Raw genomic sequence first — 21,384 nt, forward strand, 5'->3', positions numbered from 1 at the left:
TGAGGCCGGATTGGCCCATCCGTCCTAAAGCTCCGCCTACTGGTGGGGCCTAAGGCGCGTGGGCCAATCAGAATAGGCCCTGGAGCCTTAGGTCCCACCTGGGGGCGCGGCCTGAGGCACATGGTCGGGTTTGGCCCATGTGCCTCAGGCCGCGCCCCCAGGTGGGACCTAAGGCTCCAGGGCCTATTCTGATTGGCCCACGCGCCTTAGGCCCCACCAGTAGGCGGAGCTTTAGGACGGATGGGCCAATCCGGCCTCATTCCTTCGTTGGCTGCCTGCCGGACAGGCGGGTTTGGCTCCCGTCTGTCCGGCCAACTTCCAAAGGTACGGGGAAGGGGGGTCGTGGGGGTCGGCCAGGGGGGTCGCGGGTCGGCTGGGGGACGGGCGGAGGTTCTTGGGGGGGGGCGGTCGTTGGGGGGAGGGGGTTTGCGTCGAGGGCAGGAGGGCCTGGGATCCCTCCTGCCCGTAATGTAGTGCGGGGTGGGGTTAGGGGGTCGCCGTGGCCAGGAGGGTTTGGGCTCCCTCCTGGCCCGATATTGTTGGGGAGTCGGCGGTCCTTCGGGGTGAGGGTGCGAGTGGTCCTGCCGGGGGGGGGATGTATCGGACGTCGGGGGGGGGGGCATCAGGCTTTCAGGATGGGGACAGACCTTCAAGGGGGGACAGGACTTCAAGGGGGGACAGCGCACGGAAAGTCAGGGCGGGCGAAAGGAGCGTCGGGCATCATGCGCGTTATATGCCTGAGCGCGGTATAGAAAAGTTTTGGTACATATCATCGTGATTTCTGCGCGCTATACCCCTGTGCGCGTTTTACACAGGTGCGCGTTATATCCGCGAAAATACGGTACTTGTTCAGTAAGGGCCTCAATGCCCTAATCATGCAATTTGACATGAGCTCTGCCTTTGACTTGATGGACCATGGAAAATTATTACAATGCCTAGATGCAATTGGAATCAGAGGAGAGGTACTGAACTAGTTTCGAGGTTTCCTTATATCACGCACCTACCAAGTCCGCTTTAATCACAATCTCTCTGACACATGGAGCAATCCATCTTGCGTGCCACAAGGATCACCACTATCCCCTTTGCTCTTAAATGTTTACATGTTCTCATTGGGTGCACAACTGTCCCAGCTGGGGATAAAACTATTTAGCTACGCTGACGACTTCACGATAATTATCCCATTCACCAACTCTGTCTCAGAAGTCACCCCCAAAGCAACAGAAGTACTAAATTGGATGGAGCAATGGATGACTGAATTCAGACTAAAACTAAACTCAAAGAAAACAAAATTTTCATAGCATCGCCATACCCACTTGACACTAAAGCACCAATGTGCATCAATAACCTTAGTTATCCCATTCAACCCACTATGAAGATATTGGGAGTAACACTGGACCAGAACCTGACCATGAAAGACCAGGTAGACTCCTTGATTAGAAAAATCTTTCTCGCCCTCTGGAAGCTTCGGTCCATCAGAGCTTACTTCGATGTCTCATCATTTTGAATTAAGAACATAAGTATTGCCCCTGTCGGGTCAGACCAGAGGTCACGCGGCGGCCCCTCAGGTCCATGACCTGATAGTGCTCATACCCTAAAACTCTCATACGCTTTTCGCTCAATGTCCTGTTGAGTAACCCTCTATCTGTACCCTGTAATCCCCTTCGCTTCCAGGAAGTCATCCAGTCCCTTTTTGAACCCCAGAATTGTACTCTGTCCTATTACCTCATTTGGAAACGCTTTCCAGGTGTCCACCACCCTCTGAGTGCACCACTTCCTTGCATTCGTTTTGAATCTGTCCCCTCTCAGTTTTTCTGAATGACCTCTTGTTTTTGTTGTCCCCGCTAGTCTGAAGAATCTGCCCCTCTCCACCTTCTCTATGCCTCTCATGATTTTATAAGTCTGTATCATGTCTCCTCTCAGTCTCCGCTTTTCTAGGGTAAAGAGCCCCAGTTTGTCTAACCTTTCAGCATATGAAAGGTTCTCCATTCCCTTTATCATCCTAGTTGCTCTCCTCTGGACCCTCTCAAGTATCGCCATGTCTTTCTTAAGGTACTTATACTGAGTCAACTCGATTATTGTAACATCACCTACTTGGCACTCCCCCAGAAGAATATGCGGCGATTGCAACTAGTTCAAAATGCAGCGATTAGACTACTTTGTGGACTGAAGAAGTTTGATCACGTAACACCTTCCTATCAACTTCTACACTGGCTACTGATGGAGGCACGTATGAAATTCAAGTTTGGTTGTTTTTGCTTCAAGGTACTTTATGGCTTAGCCCCTAAATATATAACAGACCTTTTCTCTTTCACAACCAACAGACACAAGCGAAGCTCACTCCCGAACTTTGTTTCTCCACCGGTTAGATACATAGAAACATAGAAAAATGACGGCAGAAAAGGGCCAAAGCCCATCAAGTCTGCCCACTCCATTGACCCTTCTGTTTGATTTTGCTCACCACCCCCTGCCCTCACCTCATTAGAGATCCCACATGAATGTCCCATTTATTTTTGAAATCTGCCACGCTGTTGGCCTCAATCACCTGCCGTGGGAGTTCATTCCAATGATCGACCACCCTCTCAGTGAAGAAATACTTTCTGGAGTCTCCATGAAATTTCCCTCCCCTGATTTTCAGCGGATGCCCTCTGGTGGAAGAAGGTCCTATAAGACGGAAGATATCCTCTTCCACCTCGATACGACCCGTGATATATTTAAATGTCTCGATCATGTCCCCTCTCTCTCTTCGTTCTTCAAGTGAGTACAGCTGCAATTTATTCAGCCTTACTTCATACGGAAGATCTTTGAGCCCCGAGACCATCCTGGTGGCCATCCGCTGAACTGACTCCATTCTCAGCACATCTTTCCGGTAATGTGGTCTCCAGAATTGAACACAATATTCCAAATGTGGTCTCACCATGGATCTGTACAGTGGCATTATGACCTCTGGCATCCTGCTGATAAAACCTCTACGGATACAACCCATCATTTGCCTTGCCTTAGAGGAAGCCTTTTCCACCTGATTGGCAGTTTTCATGTCTTCACTAATGATTACTCCTAAATCCCGTTCTTCCGTGGTCCTAACTAAGGTCTCACCATTTAACGTGTAAGTCCTGCACAGATTTCTTTTACCCAGGTGCATCATTTTGCATTTTTTAGCATTGAAGTTAAGCTGCCAAGTCGATGACCATTGTTCTAATAGTAGTAGGTCCTGTGTCATATTGTCAGGCATAGTGCTTTTACCTACTATGTTGCACAGTTTGGCGTCGTCGGCGAACAATGATATTTTTCCTCTAATCCCTTGGGTCATATCACTTATGAATATGTTGAATAGGATTGGACCCAAGACCGAGCCCTGTGGTACTCCACTGGTCACATTCGATGTTTTGGATGGGGTACCATTTACCATCACTCTCTGAAGTCTACCGCTCAGCCAATCCTTAACCCATGCAGCTAGTGTTTCCCCTAATCCCAGCGATTTCAACTTGTTCAATAACCTACGGTGTGGGACGCTGTCAAAAGCTTTGCTAAAGTCCAAATACACTACGTCCAGGGACTCCCCGGCATCCAGTTGTCTTGTTACCCAATCGAAGAAGCTAATCAGATTTGATTGGCAGGACCTGCCTTTGGTAAATCCATGTTGATGGGGATCACGTAGATCTTCTTCATCCAGGATTGTATCAAGTTTCTGTTTGATCAGTGTTTCCATGAGTTTGCATACTATGGATGTGAGACTTACCGGTCTGTAATTCGCCGTCTCTGTCCTGCAGCCCTTTTTGTGGAGTGGAATAACGTTAGCTGTTTTCCAGTCCAAGGGAACTCTTCCCGTGCTTAGGGAGAGATTGAAGAGCACAGATAATGGTTCCACCAGGAACAGGTTAGAGGTTATAAATTTAAAAGTCATCACCAACATCTTTTCGCACATCAAGCAGCACTATGGGATAAAGACCTAGAACAATTGCTTGTGCCTACTACCTATGGGGAATTCAGGAAATGCCTAAAAACACATCTGTTCCTGAAATACTTAGGAAACCAATCTATACAATCTTAGTCATCAACAAACGATCTCTAGAACTATCAATCACTAAGTCTGCACTTTGTTTATTCCATTCAATCTGTAACATTTCTAATCATTGTAAACCGCAAAGAACTTTATGGTCCTGCGGTATATAAATTGTTATTATTATTATTCTATGGAAACATCTTAAAATTGCTGTCTTTCAGGATGTGGTGTTGTCAGCACTGCTTAAGAAGTATTTTCTCAGGGTCGTGACTCAATATTTGTGGGCAAGGGGATATAAATAATGGTGGATGTTTCCATTTGCTTTGTGGATTACAGTTAATGACAATTCACATAAAGTTAAGACTACAGAAGCAGCATGGATGGCATTGAAGGCCTTGGGATGTCCTCATTTGCCTATACCATTCTCAGGATCACAGGGACCTTTGGAACCGTCTAAGGACTTGGCGTGGCAAATAGTGGCTAGAGGCCATAAGAAGTCGGCTAAATCTGTGATTTGAATTTGAGACTTTGGGTTAACCTGAGAGGGGTATTTCATTTTGGAAGTGCTTACTGCATATAGTTTTGGAAAGTGTAGTATGAATGGTACAGGCTGATAGTGGAGGAGGGGGTAAACAAAGCAGGAAGTTAATTTGTTGAGGTATGGTGGCTTTTGGGTTTCCTCCTCCCCTTCTTCCACCCTGGAATGGATGGATGGATGTGTGGACTTGGGAGGGATCAGGATTTGGAGGGAGAGTGTTTGCAAAAAAATGTACAAGTGGTACTGTTTTTCTAGCTAGAGTGAGATGTTAAACTCCCTGTAGGGAAAACTAATCTGGGAAGGGAGTGATCAGCCTATATCTCATTGAGAAGCACAGAATGGGGGAGGGAAATAGGGAAAGAAGGGATTTGAATAGGATGGAGGCCAAGTTTTTGTCCAGAGATTAGAACAAAGATCAGGTGGATTGGGCTTTGAAGGTTTGATCGTGGAATGTTAATAGTCTCAATGATACTGGTAAGTATAGTCAGGTTTTAAGGGAATTGGGGAGGTTAAAGTAGGATATTATTATGCTACAAGAAAATCATCTCTGTAAATGTGATTCCCATCTATTGAACAATAAAAATTTTGAGAAAGTAATAGTACACCAACATATGGGGAAGTCCCGCACAGGGGGAATGGTTCAATATTCAGGAACAATTCAAGGATGCAGAAGGAACATGTTTAGCAGTGTCAGGTCTTTTTCAGGGAAAGGAGCTCACACTAATCAATTTGTACTCACCTAATGTGGGCCAAGATACATTTTTTCAGTCCCTGCAGGGCAAACTATCCAGTTTTGTGAAAGAGGGTTATTCTAGGAGGCAATTTAAATATAGCAGTAGATGCCAGACTGGCTTTTTCCGTTGCTTTTACACTGCAGATATGCTTGTTGGGACTTTATAATGACCATGGATTGCATTAGCAACAAAAAGTAAAGCAGTTGGGGTAGGCTGCAGCGAAGTGTGTCATCTTGGAAGCAACTGCTCTTTCCTATTGTGTCATGGAAGAATCGCTTGCGACTTTTTGTTGATATGGACTGTGCTTGGTTAGCATACAACATCAACAATCCTTCGATTGGGACAAAATCTTTGGCAATTGGTCTAAGTAGAGACATTTTACTAGAGGGGTATTGGGGGGGGGGGGGGGAGGACCTGTGGAGTGGTTTAAAGTTATGATCTGAAGAAACAACAGACCACAGCAAGTTTTGTGGAGTTTCTTAATTTTGCAGACAGGCTAAGTGGGTTCAATAAAAACACCTTTTTTATGTTGCATTTCAATTTCAATTCCCCTACCTGCTAAGCACCACTATATGTCTTATCATTCACTCTGTAATTCACCCACTTGAGCACTGTGTATAGATGCACCTTCTTGTCCAGGTTGTCTTTCTTGACTGGATTGTAATCTCTTTTGAGCAGTGACTGTTTCTTCATTTTATTTTATTTATTTATTTAAAAAACATATACCCTGCTTAAACCTAAGTGATTCACAAGATACATATACTGTTTTTAAAAACTACAATGAATATTTTAAAAACTCTCCAATAGTATTATTAAAGTAAGCAGCTTTCAAGAAAAGGCTTCTATAAATAGTCATTTTTAAGACCTTTTTAAATCTCTAAGGGCTCCTTTTACGAAGCCGCATTAGCGGCTTCAGCGTGTGTGACTTTTCATCACACGCTAACCCCCGCCTGCTCAAGAGGAGGTGGTAGCGGCTAGCGCATCCAGCGGTTTAGCGCACGGTATTACACGCATTAAATCGCTACCGCGCCTTCATAAAAGGAGCCCTAAATGTCAGAGAGCATCCTAAGTGACCCTGTCAGATCATTCCATAGTAGCATCCCTGCCACTGAGATTAATGTATGCTTGTCAGCCCTTCACTAACTACCCGTAGTGTCCCCTCTGACCTCAGGGCTCAACCTGGTTGATATACTTCCAGCACCTGGTCAGATATCAGGGGATATGAAAATGTATCACTTTAAAAATCAACAAAAGAACTTTATAAACAATCCGATATTTCACTGGTAACCAATGAAGTCATTTCAGTAAAGGTGAAGTATGATCAAATCTGCTCCCTCCACAGATCAATCAAGCTGCTGCATTTTGTACAACTTGCAAAGCTTTACATCTGGCAGTTGTAATCCCCAGATACAATGCATTACAGTAATCTAATTGTTGAATGATAACAGTTTGCACAACCATCCTAAAATCATAACAATAATTTTAATGTGATGCTTCATGTTTGAAGAATTTTTTAATTGACAAAATATTGTAGTGAATGAATAGTAGGATTTCTCTTCTTCTTTTCTTCTTTTCATTGTCTTCTTTATGGCACACATGGAGGGGGGGTAGTGAAAATAATTTTACATAACATGTTATAATATGGTATACAATATGTATAAGGTGATTGGAAAGTACTTGAAGGGTGGGGGGTGGGAGAGGGGATAAAAATATGTTTAGAATATTATGTAATAGATATAAAAGTGTTATTGTGCATTCATTAGTTGTAATTCAATATTTTGTACACTTCATGTAAAATATGAAAATGAATAAAGAATTAAAAAAAAAAAAATAAATTTAACATCTGTTAAGTAGGCACCAACACCTGATCAGACAAAAACTTAAAAGAATTAGAAACAGCGTTGAAATCTCTTAGAGTTGGATCCGCTCCAGGTGGTGATGGTTTCATGGTAGAATTTTATAAATCATTTCAAATTACCCTAATACCTCATTTATTAAAATTATATCAGTCTCGACTAAATAAGGGTTGCATTACAGGTACTATGGCAGAATCATTGACTATAGTTTTGCCAAAGCCAAACAAAGATCCCACATTGGTTTCAAATTACAGGCCTTAAATCATTAATCAATGTAGATGGAAAACTTTTGGCTAAGACATTGGCTATACGTTTAGCCAAGGCTCTCCCTTTTATTATTGATATGCACCAAACTGGATTTGTTGCTAAGAGACATACTTCCAATAACACAAGATTGGCTTTTCATATGTTAAATTTAACAAAAACCATGAAAAATCCGGCTTTTTCTGTGTCCTTGGATGCAGAAAAAGCCTTTGATATGGTTGAATGGACCTTCATGTATCAAGCTATGGAATGGTTTGGAATAGGTTCAAGATTTATACAAATGAGTCAAACATTGTATAGCTCCCCTGTTGCAAAATTGTATATTAATAATTATTCAGAACGCTTTAATTTGCGGAGGGGGTTAGACAAGGTTGTCCCCTAGCTCCTTTGCTTTTTGATATTGTTTTAGAACCCTTGTTATTAGCTATTCAGCAAGTAAAGGAGATACAGGGTATTCCTTATTCAGACCGGGAATACAAAGTCTCTGCATATGCAGACGATATTTTGCTTCATTTGAGAAATCCAGAAAAAACCATTCCATGCTTGCTTGAATTGATTGAGAAATTTGGAAAATTTTCATGGTATAAGATAAATTGGAGTAAATCTGAAATTCTTCCACTAAACGTGTATTGTACAAAAGGCTTGTTTGATTCATTTTCTTTTGTTTGGAAGGAAAGTGGATTAAAATACTTAGGAAGATACAATGAAAGAGAATGAAAAATCTTTATTGCAGAAGGTAACAGAAATGTGCGAGCAATGGAATTCACTACATCTGTCTTGCCTGTGGTTTGTTATCAGATGGGAATGTTACCAGTTTTTTTAAAAGATCCTTTTTATAAAAAATAAATAGTATTCTTACAAAATTTGTTTGGCTGGGAAAAACTCCTAGAATTGCTTTAGTATCTTTACAAAAATCAATTGTGGAGGGTGGGGTAAATTTTCCCAATTTCTTTAGGTATCATCAAGCCTATATTTTGCGCCAGGGTACGTATTGGGTCCTCCCAGAGCTCATTGATAATACCCCAGACTGGTTGTGGTTGGAATAGCGACTCATGTTCCTTTTATGTTTATGTCATGTTCTCAGCATTAAAATGCCTAGATTGTATAAAGAAAATAGAATATTTATGGACACATGGAAAACTCTGCGATATGTCAGCAATTTAACACCTATTCCAATTTATAATTCGATAAATCAAACTATATGGTTAAACTCCAAGATTCAAATTGGCGGATTTAAGGTCATCTGGAAGCATTGGATGATAGCAGGTATACGGATTCTAGGTGATGTGATTTCAAATGGTAAACTGCTTGAATTTTCACAGTTGCAACATAAATTTGGTCTTAATAAATCACAAAGCTTTAGATGATTGCAACTGAAGCAAGCCATTCAGGCAGGGTTCCCTGAATGGAAGATTCTTAATACGCAATATAGTTTAGAATTTTTATGCTTTCAGGTGGACTTCTTGGGACACCAAGCCGCATAGTGGTATAAATTGATAAGCGGATTTGAAAATAAAAAACCTAAAACTGGACTTAGGGACATTTGGAGCATTGAGATCAAACATCAAATTAATGCGTCTCAATGGCCACAAATTTGGTCTTGGAGGATGAGATGTACAGTGTCCGTATCTATGAGACAAACTTGGTTCTTTTTATCACATAGAGCTTTTTGGACCCCAGTTAGATTACAGAAGTTAGATAGCTCTAAGTCTAATTGTTGCTGGCATTGTAATCTTGAAGCAGGGACTTTAGATCATTTATTATTCTATTGACCCTTTATCATGATCTTTTGGAAATCAATTTGGTCCCAAACTAATTGTTTATTAGAGAACCATGTAGCATTATCATATGATACGATTTTATTTGATACATCATTGAGAACAAAGAGCCAAATATCATCATCATCAAATAATAATAAGCTTTTATTGATAATGACAGGAGTCACCATATAACAGATCACAAGTAATTGGAAAAATTGGAACAGACTAAATTATCATTTCTGGTGGAATTCGTTATGTCATATTTATAAAATGGAGAGAACAATAGCTATACAAAAGGGGAGTTTGCCTGTAGATGGTCTGCGCATGTGCTTGTTCTCCCGACTTCCCTGATTTTCATTAGAAGTGTTGCCATGTTTGCAGACGGCCGCCAAAAAGCATTGACAGGCTGATTACTGCTGCTGAGCCCGAGCTCCTCCAGCCTTCATTACTGGCTCAGCAACCCCTCTCCTTTCAGCAGCACCAGATTGCTTTTGCAATAAATAGCTCGATCAGGATTGGGGGGACCCCAAAGCTAATGTTTCTATGGCCATGATCATCAGTAGCTGTTCACTTGAAGGGAACTACAAATGCAGACCTGCCTTTGTTTGTTTGTTTGGCTATTTTCCTGCTCAAACCTCCCCGGAAAATTCTCGCAGTGATGAACAGGTGCCGCTTTTGAAGATATATACTGGAGGGAGTCCCACCAGCTGCCCCTCTGCCTTTCCCTGTCCTCCCCACCAGAGCCCAGTGATCCCCTGTCCGCCGGCTCAGTGCTCGCTCTCCCTGTCTCCCTTCGCCATAGTGTAGCCCCGCTTGTAACCCACAGGTTAAAACTGCAGGTTAAAAGCATGGACTCGCAGAGCTTTTAAAGGGGGCTTCTGAGCAGGCAGCGGAGTTCGGTCGCCGGAGGGAATCCTAGCTTTGCACTGGGCTAATGGAGCAGGGCAGCAGAGAACTGGGAAAGCAGAGGCGGCAGAGAGCAGGGCGCTTTTGATTGTTTTTTTCAGGGCAGCAGAGAGCAGGACAATCTGCAAGGACGTGAGCGACTGGTCCTCAGCAGTCATTCATGTTTGGATCGGACAGCCCAATCGGTTTGTGTAGTGAATTGCTGCCGAATGCATTTCCCTTCATTTGCATGTGCAGATTGGATCGGCCATAAGGTTAGTGAATCAGGTCGGGGTTGCAAACCGGTCGGGACACGATCAGTCAGCTTAGTGAATCTGGCCCTTAGTATTTGGCAATGCTGTAAGGATCACTGGTAAATTGACTCATGCCTTTTCTATGTCAATAATATTCCCTTGCCATCTCATCTATCTCCAACAGCAGGAGCAGAATATCAGGCCTCAGTTTTTTGCCTTTCGCTGGCTCATGCTGCTGCTGTCTCAGGAATTTGTGCTGCCTGATGTTATACGAATCTGGGACTCACTTTTTGCTGATGAAAATCGATTTGATTTTCTGCTCCTAGTCAGCTGCGCCATGTTAATGTGAGTGTGCACAAGCCTGTCATTTCCTTACCATTATGTGACTCTCTGTTCACCATTTTTTTTTTTTTAATTTATAAGTTTCATAATTTACAAACCAAGTAAATAAGCACTTGTACAGAAAGTGAATTAGTGAAAATAATACTACATACATTGTAAATCATACCTTAATACCATTTACAAAAAAGGTTTAAAATTAAGAAAAAGAAAGATTAACTAAGTCACTCAAGTCTTCAACCTGGGATTCCAAGATTACACATAGACGAAAAATAAAGGAAAATATATTATAATTAGCAAGATAACTACAGATAGTGCCGAGGTAGGAACATCTCTATAACTATTGAGCACTTAATTTTCCTTCATCCAGCCGAGATATTGCCAAGAAAGCACTTAATTGTTGAGGTTCAAAGAAAACATATTTAACTGAAGTTCACCATTCTTTTGTGAGACAGTGACTGAGGGAGGTTTCCTTTCCCTAGCATGCTGAATGTGTATGTGTGTGTGTGCTGACTTTCCCCTGCATGTAATGTCTGGTGGTGATATGTATCTCTGCACAGGGTTAAGAAAAAGTTATGGAAAGTGCTCACTTTAACCCTGTTTCTCCTTTAGACTAATAAGAGTCCAGTTACTAGAAGGAGACTTCACCTTGAACATGAGGCTGCTTCAGGTAAGGATTTCAGCATCCCACACCCCAGAATGCAGTGATGTGAAAAGGTATTTCCCTTGTTACTGCATGCAAGTCACACTGAATACTTTCAGATTTTTAAACAAAATGTAGTTTTAGACAAAAGTAACTTGAGTAAGTATATAATAGTGAGCTACACGAAAGCACAGAAACTTCCTGTGAGCAGGGTGTATGGAGATATGTGTGTAGGCTTCTTTGAGGTCTAGACTAGAACATAGCCATTCATTTCATTCTAGAAAAGGGTATAGAGTCCCTAAAGATAACATGCAAAACTTTTCTTTGACTAGATATTTTGTTTAAGTCTCAGAGATCGAGAATTGGTCAAAGACCTCCCGTCTTCTTTGAAATTAGAAAATACCTGGAGTAGAACCCCTGATTTTTCTGATAAGCAGGAACTACTTCTATGGCATTTAGCTGAAGCAAAGCTTCAATTTCCTGAAGAAGAAGGGATGTCTGTTGTACTGTGAAAGAGGACTCTTGGAGGATGATTTGGAGGTATTGTTATGAAATGGAGTAACCTTGTATGATGACCTTGAAGATCCAAGAATCTGACATGATGAGAGCCCAACATCGATGAAATAATTGTAGTTGACCTCCAATAGGTTGGGGAAGAGACTGAGAAGGAGATATGGTGGCCATGCTCTCTAGAAGCATGTCAAAAAGACAGCTGGCTTTTGAGGAGCTGGATCTTTGAGGTCGCTGCTGCTTTTGTCTCTTCTATGATGGCGGTTTGGAAGAAGAGGATGTTGCAGGGTATTGTCTCTTTGGTTTTGGAGCAGACGTAGATTGTTGGCTTCTTAGCTGGCTTTCCCGATGCTGGAATCTCATCTGATGCTGATGTCGATGCTGCTACCACCAGTACCGCAGAGTGTTTTCCGGTGTTCATGGTCGACCCAAAGAGCTCCTCTTGATGAATGCGACAAGCTTTTAGTGAGCACTTTGTAAGATGGAACAGCGTGTGCAGGTGTCAACATGAAGCTCAGGGCCCAAACATTGCAAACACCAGCTACGCGGGTCAGTGATTGAAATAGGCTGCTGGCACCGACAGCACTTTTTAAAGTCTGTCAATGGTTTTGACATGGACAGAAAAATTGTGATGGCAAAACTAAACTCAATGATGAACTAGAGGAGAAAACCTGCTGAAGAATAACACGAAGGCTTAAAAGCCCCACACAAAGGATGAAAGGCCTAAGTGAAGAAAAAAATAATCATTTATTTTATATAAGAAAACAAAATGATTAAAGTAAGGAAAAACCAACAGCCAAAGGCCAGTTAGATGACAATATGGGTTGAAGGCAATGCCGACTGGACGGTCCAGAAAAAAAGCACTTTGCTCCGCAGTAAAAGAAGAACTGAGGAACCGCGAGCCTAGGTTAGGTGGAAAGGCACTCTCGCATGCGTGGTGCGGGCAGTTGCAAAGTTTCTTAAAACTTAGTGACGGTTCACTTTTAACACTATCCTTACCAGCACGCCTTAGTAAAAGATCCCCTTTATGTTGAAAGCAAAATAATGTGTGCATTTTAGTTTTTTTATATTTAGTTTTTCTGGATATTGTCTCCACTCTTGATGATTGTAAACCGCAGTGAACTTATATAGGTATTTGCGGTGTATAAGCAGTGTTTGTAATAATGCTATATTTACTTTTTGCCAGACATGATGGGATCTGTGTTGTCCAAAAGAGTTCTACTTTTGACTCCTCTGTCCATAGAGCATTATCCCAAAAGGTTGGGGACCATCCAGGTGTGTATTTGCAAATGTGAGATGAGCATTGATATTACACTTGGATAGCAGTGCTTTCCACATTGCTACTGAATCCCATTTTTGCATGATCATTTTCATATTGTGGAGTCATGAATACTGATCATAGCTGAGGCTAGGGTGGCCTGCAATTCTTTGGTGATTATCCTAAATATTTTGGGACTTCCTGGATGAGTTGTCTTCCTCACTGTCCATCTGTCTTTCTCTCATTCCTTGATGCAAAGGGAGTGGGGAAAGAGAGAGAGATCCATTCCAGGGTGCATCTCTCCTACCCCCTCTATTGCCACATCCAACATTTCTCCCTCTCTCATCCCTGGATCATGTGCACCATTTTTCACTAGCCCCATGCCCATTTCTCCTTCTATCACCCCTCTCCAGCACCATGCCACATCTCTTCCTCCATCACTATGTCCAACATTCCTCCCCCTTGCATCCCCTTCAATTTGTCCCTCTGTTCCCTCTCCACCACCATATCCAACATTTCTCCCTTTCATCCTTCTCTTCCCCATGCATCTGTACCTCAATACTCTCTATGCCCAACAATTTTCCTTTCCCCATGTGCACCATTCTCCCTCTCATTCACACACTAATGCCAGCAATTCTCCCTTTCGATTCCCTCCCTCCTATGTCCCAAGTTAGTGCCCCCTCTCCCTGCCTTCTAGCCTTTGTCCCCAAATCATGCCCCTCCCGTGTCTCAGCGTGCTCCTTCCCCCCCTCCCTTTGTCCCAGGTCATGTCCCCTCTCTCCCTTACTTGCTCACTCCAGGGCCATTCAGCTGGGCTGCTCCTTCCTGCCTTCAGCGGCACTTGTTGTAGGGATGCGGGCAATGGCTCTTACACGCTCCACGTGGCTGACCCACAAGCCTTCCCTCTGACGTAAGCTCTGACATCGTAGAGAAGGTTTCCTGCTCAGCAGCATGCAAGAGCCACTGCCCACATCCCTGCAACAAGGGCCACTGAAGGCAGGAAGGAGCAGCCCACCTGGAAAGAAGTAACTGGGATCCCCCACTGATCCGGAAGGCTTCCCTCTGACATCAGCAGGCAGGAAGGCGGGCATGGCGGCCATTAAGGAGGAAGGGGTGGTGGTTTTGGAGTAGACGTAGATTGTTGGCTTCTTAGCTGGCTTTCCCGATGCTGGAATCTCATCTGATGCTGATATCGATGCAGCTACCGCCAGTACCGCAGAGTGTTTTCCGGTGTTCATAGTCGACCTAAAGAGCTCCTCTTGATGAATGCGACAAGCTTTTAGTGAGCACTTTTGTAAGGTGGAACAGCGTGTGCAGGTATCAACATGAAGCTCAGGGCCCAAACATTGCATACCACGGGTTGAGAAATTTATTTTCTTATTTGTGTGGCAACTACTTTGCTCTCCTAGTAAGGCTCAATGTAGAATTAAGTTTAGATTCAACAGAGCTGGTTGCAGTCAAGTCTGGCTGTGTTCATGCATCTGAATCTGTTAATTAAATTTGTTCAACTGGTTGATGAGTAACTAAGGGAAAAGTTTACTTTTTCACTTGGGTGATGGCTAACTTTGTTTCTTAAATAAACAAATTAATAATTTTAAAAAAACCTCTTTTTTCTCAGATTCCCCTTGTCTAATATTACATTTTGTTTAAAGATCAGATCAGAAACCATTCAGTGTGAAATATATACAATAATAAAAGAAAGCAGGAGGAAAGTAGATACTTTTTCACATCACTGATTCAAAATACAGGGGTCAAATTAATTTATGGTCTAAAGAAATATGATCATGTGACTCCGTACTACCATGAGTTGTATTGGCTTCCAGTGGAGGCGCGTGTTTTGTTTAAGCTGGGTTGTCTTTATTACAAAGTTGCGTATGGTATTGCTCCAAACTATATGACTGATAGATTTCTCATAGGCTTCCATAAACATAGGCATTCCATAAACATAGGAGAGAATCACATGCATTGTTTAATTTTCCGTCTGCTCAAGGTTGTAAGAGCAAGAAATCCTTGGAACATACACTAGCATTTCATGCTGCTTTCTATGACAGGGAATTTAGGCCACTGTTGTGTAGTGCTTGCTCTTACAAGCACTTTAGAATTCAATTCAAAACTCAGCTTTTTTCAAAATATTTAGTGAACTAATTTAAATCATCATTAGGTTATGTTATATTTAATCTTTTGTTCACCGCATTGAACTTACGGTTATGCAGTTTAAGTACGATGCTATGTTATATTATCACTGTATATGTTCTATCTCATTGGCCGTTTGTCTCTTTCAGGCAAACCAGGCACCTGGGGCTCACTACAACATTTTCATATTTCATCTCCCTCCATCCCCTACATTATGCTCTCTTTTGTAAACTGCATAGAGCTTTATGGTCCTGCGGTATAAAATGTTATTATAAGAGAATTCAAATTCATAAATATAATCACCACAATAACTTTAATTCATATTATAACATATAAATATTATCATAAAATTCATAAGACATCATACATAAGCTACGAACATTAATAAACATACAAATATTGGCAGGAAGAGCATAATAAATCATTCAAACATCCATGCCTATGACCAGTAAACAAAAAAATTAATAAAAAAATTAAAAACTCTGAAGTCCAAATGTTGCCAATCCCAGTTTGTGAGAAATTAATCCATAAAGTATAGGTGCAAGTGCTTCATTAAGTGTTTCACAAGAAGACCAGTTCAAAATCCACATGGGCAAATCCAACTCCAAAAATGAGCAACAGCAATTCCAATACAAATACAGCTTCCTTAACGCGAGCCGTGTTTCGATAGATTCTTTTTCAAGAGGAAGAGCAGTACTGAATGGGAAAAACACATATGAACCAAAACACAAACAAAATACATAAAACAAGTAATAAGCAAGTACAAAGCAGTATAAAAGCCAGTTGTAATGTTATGTCTTTTTTTTCAACTTTTACAAATGCAGTAACCAGGTTCAAGGATTATATCATCAACAATGTTAACTTGTCCCTATTCAGGTTCCTTCAAAACTCAGTCCCTCTCCCCCAACTGCATTATGCTGTCTTGCCAGCTTTTTTCTGAAGTTGCAAGTGTGGAAGAGCAGATGAGTAACTGATTTTGGGATGGGTAGGGCTGCTCACTGGAACAGCAGATACAGAAAGAAAAAGGGGGTGGATGCATAATAGTCCCCCAACCAAGTTTTAGCCTATCTCTTCAGACCACCCCTTCTCCAGCTGGTAGGAGGTCCATGAGCAGCACTTCTATGCTAGCTCTCATGCAAGTTGGAAAGTTCAGACTAAGGGACCCCATGTGATTCCTGAGTACACAGGGAAGCTGACAGAGGCAGAAGCAGGTAAGAATCACTGCTTGTTGGACTCCTGACAAGACAGATTGAATCTCAGGGGGCACAGGTCAGCTGATTATGCTGGGGTATGAAGAGGGATGTTTCTTTCCTAGGGAGGTAGAGGGAAGTGGTTATGTTAAAATTTGTTATCTGCTACTTTCTTTCCTCTAGTCCTGTCAGACCAATTCAAAGCAAAGGGGGTATTCTCCTCAACCTGCAAATGGGGATAGAAAATAGTGTTGGGGGTATTGTAGGGCCAGCACATACTCAGTATCTCTATTACAAAGCAAATATGTGGAAAGCCCCACCCCCACCCCTGCCCCAGCCCCCAAATTCAAGGAGTTGGGATCTAAGTTATACCCAGGAGTTATACCTAGCAAAACTCAGAGGTTCCACCCTCTTGTTAACATTAAATACTCAAAGTAATCTTTAAAAATGCAACAAGCAGAGCACAAGGGACAGTTTCTGGACTGGTCTGGTAACACTTAGCAGGGAAACCAGATCTCTGGAACTACTGGGATTTAAACCCAATGAAGAGGTAAAGGTGAGAGGAGTTACCTGAACTCATCCTGCTGTTCCTTGGGTAAGTGGTACCATCTGAATTCAGGGTGTTCCCCACCTAACGATGCTCAGATTGGATATCAGCTTTTTACCTGGGCCTAGGAGCTCGTCCAGCCAGACCAGAAAGTTTCTTGTTTTCTGAAAGGAGTGAAGTACCAAGGAGCAGTCCTGTACCAGGCCCCTATTGCATACTGTAGATGCAAGCCGAATTAAAAACAAAGCTATTGCCAAGCCTTTGGCCAGGCTAAGTATAAGAAGTCTAAAATTTCTCCTACCAAAGAGTGCAATTTATTTATTTAGTTGAATTTCTAGCCCATCCTCCCAGAAGAGCCCAGAACAGGTTCCACACCAAGCTGTAAGACAAAATTGAGGATACCAAAGGATTTTCTACTATGAGTTGTAAGAGACTCCTTAATATGGCCTCTGAGGCCAATCCAGAGCCCCCAGGATTATCAGCCCCAGATGACTCCCTGCCTTTTAATTAACTCTTGCCTATCAGGGACCATAGAAGGAAAACATAGCAGACCAATGCTTGGGCATGGTTGTACCAAGGCATATGGTATACTGTCACCCAACTTTCCTTTCTGTGTCTGAAGAACTGCAGAATTCCCTGCTTTGGCCAGACCCAAAACTGCCATGTTTCCTAACCAAATTGAGTCACCTCCCCCCCCACTAGGATCAGGTCTTTTGTTTTAGTTAATTCCTTAAATCTCTTCTGAGCCATGTTTCACCTTTCTGATTCTCCCCTGTTTTCTGAGCTGGCCCGAGGGGTCTTTTTGCTTCTCTGATTATGCATGGCAGAGGCTAATTCATTAGTGCTCCAAGTGGCAGTTGCGCTCTCCCTGAGATGCCATGTGCACTCTTCTTGTGCTGGCTTAACTCAGGACACTGCATGGGATACCAACTCCTGGAGCTCCTGTTTGTGAGTCTCCAAGTTAGATAGATCTTTTTTTATTTTAAAAAAACAAAAACAGGTTCCATTTGGTTGCTTTCATTTTCAATACCAAGCACTTAAGGGGAGGGGTGTCAAGGCTCTAAACCTCAGGATCCATGGGCCCCAGACCCAGGCCCACTGAGTTTAACACCCCCAGCTTCTGCAGTCTGGCCCAGCCAGACTTAGTCTTCTCACCAGATTTAACTACTGTATTTTGTTTGTTTCAATATGAGACCAAGATGATTGTTTCCCCAAAGTGAGTTAAGGCCTTGTTCCTCCTACCAACAATACCAAGCCAGTCTACACAGGTGCTCACCTACCTCATCTGCTGGAGATTGAGGATACTGGCTGGGGGCAGGCTACACAGGTCCCCTTGTTGGGGAAAGGCTTTTAACCAGTGATTCTCAGGCTCCAGCTGTTGGCAGAAGGAGGTACACCCATGTGGAGGGGCAATGAGAAGAACAAATTTGAGTGTGGTTTTTTTTTCACTTCATGAACAATCAAGCTGTGGCAGCTTGGAGGATGTTGTCAAGACAGTTATATAGCTGTGTTTAATAGCAGTTTGCATAAGTTCCTGGAGGAAAGCTTTATAGACCATGATTAGCCACCAGTTATTCATGGGAGTGAGCTGCAAGAAATGTTTCTGGTTTTTGGATTCTTGTCAGGTACTTACAATCTGCCACTGTTATGCTGGGATTTATGGACCTTTTCATTTGAGCCAGCAGGGCATGGCTTGTATTACCGTTTCAGGGAAGACGTGCTACAGCTGAAGCAGGGTCTGTACTAGGAAATAAATTGGGCTGACTTAATCTGCTGTTAATGTGCTTATGTTTGGTATATGTGTAATGCACTGCTTGGTTGTTTATTTACTTCTAGGACTTTCCCGCCTTTGATGTTTCCCAGATCCTTAAAAAAGCCAAGGAACTTCAGAATGGCAAATAGTTGTTCTGGATGAAAACCTGTGCTGTAGTGCATTATGGGAGCTGGTTTATACACTAACTTGGAATCCACAATGACTCCATTCCTGTTTACAGACTGAGTGATTTCAGCCAGTTTTACACCCACACCAAAGTCTTGAACATACACCCAAGAACTCCAGTTCTATAACAAAATCCGTATTTTAAATTATTTAGGAACTTAACCTGTGTGATTGGCAAGGTTTTATGAGCTGACTGATTGTAGTATATTTTCCACAATGCTACAGCATTCAGGTACTGTAGCCATCTTTATTTTTATTTGCTCTTCCTTGCATCACTGGTTTGGTGCAAATGTGATCATATGAATGTCTTCAGTTGAGTTGCTGTATGTATTATCATTAATGCTCTATAGAAGCCAATAGTCTGTGTTGCATATTTGTGTCCTGGAATGTTGATTTTTCTTCGACAATCAAGTTAAAAAGAGCACACTTAGTGTGACAAAATGGTGCATTTCCCCTTCATTTACATCCGTGTCTGTTTGAAGACTAAAGGTGAAGACATAGTAAAATGTCTCAATAGGGTAACAAGAGACTACATGAGGTGTATATGTATGTGTCCTTGGTATGTATAGAGGAAGCTCTGTCATCTGGGCTAAATGCACCTAAAAATGGAATTATCTGGCTGTAGCTGATTTTTTTTTAATAGCTTTTCTTATAACCCTTGGCTCATTAGAACTCACTCCCCTTCTCATTTGTAGTTGGAGTGGAATGTTAAACTACTGCTGGTCTTGTAGTAGGCAGCAGGCACTGGTTCTGGCTGGTAGCAAAGCTCTTAAAAGGCAACTGGTATAGCCATTTACCCAAATATTTTAATGGGTCATGTCAGGACTGTGCAGAGCTGAAGCTAGTACCTCTGCCACAATATAAGACATTCAGTTATACAAAAAGCATCTAAGACAGGCGTGATACTAGTTGAAAGGGAGTGGCAGTAGCTAAGGCGAATAAACATTTTTCCTGCAAGGCTCCGTGAAGATGTATTCATAAGTCTTTACTGTCTTAGAGAAAAAACTTACTCCTTTAGCTTGAAATATTTTTACAAGGAAAATTTAAGAATGTTAGTTATGCATCTTTATTAATTTGCAGAAATTCATGCTGCCTGTTTTTAAATCTGCTCCTTAATGTGATTTTTGATTGGTTTCACTGGTAGGTTGTTGAACACATTCCTGCAGTAGAATGTGTTCTGTTTGCAGGGCACAACTCTGCTGTCTTTTTTTTTTTTTTTTTTTTTTGGGGGGGGGTGTTGCTGTTGAATTAGGTTATCACCCTTTCTTCTTTTACTGCAGGCACGGGTTTCTTTTCAAAGGTGGTGCCAGCTATACTGTACAAAACTTATGAAATTTAGATTGGCAGTGCCTAGAAATAGAATTTCATTTATCTATCCATAGATGGAGTTCTGATCTTTTCACAAAGTGCTCAGGGCTCTCTGAAATGTAATTTTCTGTAAAGCAGGGCTTCTTAAAACCATCTGCCTCTACCCTCCTCAAAAATAAGTATTCAAGAAGCTGGAGGTTGGGCTGCATTATAGACATGGGGTACTTACCCTTGCAGATCTCTGGCTCTTGTTCCTTATTTTTCGAGTCTAGTTTTTTAAACTCCTTTCAGCCAAGACTTATCAATTCTAGTCTATTACCTGTTCCTTTAATTGTCATTCAGCATTGAGCCCTTGTGTCAGTTTTTTTGCTTTCTGTTTACTACATTTTAAACTTTAGCCATAACTTTGTTGACTTGTTGAAATTAAACATTCTGTGGTAGGGAAAGCAGTATCTCTTTAAGACACAGCTATTTGCATTTCTCCCTGAAAGCCAGGAACAACATGCTACAGTATTATTTAGGAACACTAATGACTACTGCTAGTGAAATAGAGAAGACAGGGGAGGGAGTGGGTTCAGTAGATGAGCTGTACATTGTCCTAAATAAAAATCAAGATTTGGTAAGAAATTTGGCTTCAGTCTGCATATTTGTTTGGGTTTTTTTTTTTTACAGATGGAGCACAATTGACATCGACTCTTGTTAGCAAATGAAAAACATTTTACTCTGCAAAAAGCTTGTGGGGTTTCAAGGAGTCTTTACTTATTATGAGCAGCCTGAGAGGGATACACAGGTGTAGTGTAATTCTTCCTTCCACACAGGAAAAGGCTAGAGGCCTATCCAACTTAGTTGCCCTGACTAATAAAGCTATAGGGAAAATTCAGTGTGTTTGACTGTAGTGGCAAAATCGCAGGAGACTGTATCATTCTGTACAGTACTAATGAGATCCCTACTTGAGTACTATGGTTTCTACTAGAGGCTGTACTTTTTCAAAAGGAAATAAGGATCCCAAAACCCCATGTTATATAAAAGCTACCAAAACTATAGGAGGGCTTGCAGACGGGCTTAAGATACTCAGGAGGAGTAATTAGAGTTTGCCTGCTAATTTTACTTCCTTTAATCCAATTGATCAGTCCAGAATTTGTGGGTTATGCTCATCTACCAGCAAGTGGAGATAGAGTTGACAGAATTCTGCCTTAAATGCTATTGTGCAGCTGCCCTCAGTCAGT

General features: G+C 42.0%; 1 protein-coding gene and 1 long non-coding RNA gene across 3 annotated transcripts in view; one reads left to right on the top strand and one right to left on the bottom strand.

Moving 5' to 3' along the window:
• TBC1D13 (TBC1 domain family member 13) overlaps positions 1-20,799 on the top strand; it is a 44,356-nt gene extending 23,557 nt beyond the window's left edge. The window contains exons 10-12 of one of the 2 annotated variants that reach the window (XM_033961554.1): positions 10,476-10,636; positions 11,243-11,300; positions 15,324-15,420. In XM_033961554.1, coding sequence (XP_033817445.1) covers positions 10,476-10,636; positions 11,243-11,300; positions 15,324-15,404 — 300 coding nt within the window. In that variant the 3' untranslated portion in view covers positions 15,405-15,420. Of the gene's footprint in view, positions 1-10,475; positions 10,637-11,242; positions 11,301-15,323; positions 15,421-18,747 lie in introns of those variants that run through there. The other variant, XM_033961555.1, reaches the window with a different exon arrangement.
• LOC117368176 lies at positions 15,469-18,748 on the bottom strand. The gene is made up of 2 exons (XR_004540914.1): positions 16,935-18,748; positions 15,469-15,870 (listed from the first exon to the last, which is right to left on the bottom strand). It is a non-coding gene; the product is annotated as an uncharacterized LOC117368176 (long non-coding RNA).
• Positions 20,800-21,384: the final 585 nt, after the last annotated feature.

The sequence above is a fragment of the Geotrypetes seraphini genome, chromosome 10, assembly GCF_902459505.1.
Source record: "Geotrypetes seraphini chromosome 10, aGeoSer1.1, whole genome shotgun sequence".
NCBI classification, from domain to species: Eukaryota; Metazoa; Chordata; class Amphibia; order Gymnophiona; family Dermophiidae; genus Geotrypetes; species Geotrypetes seraphini.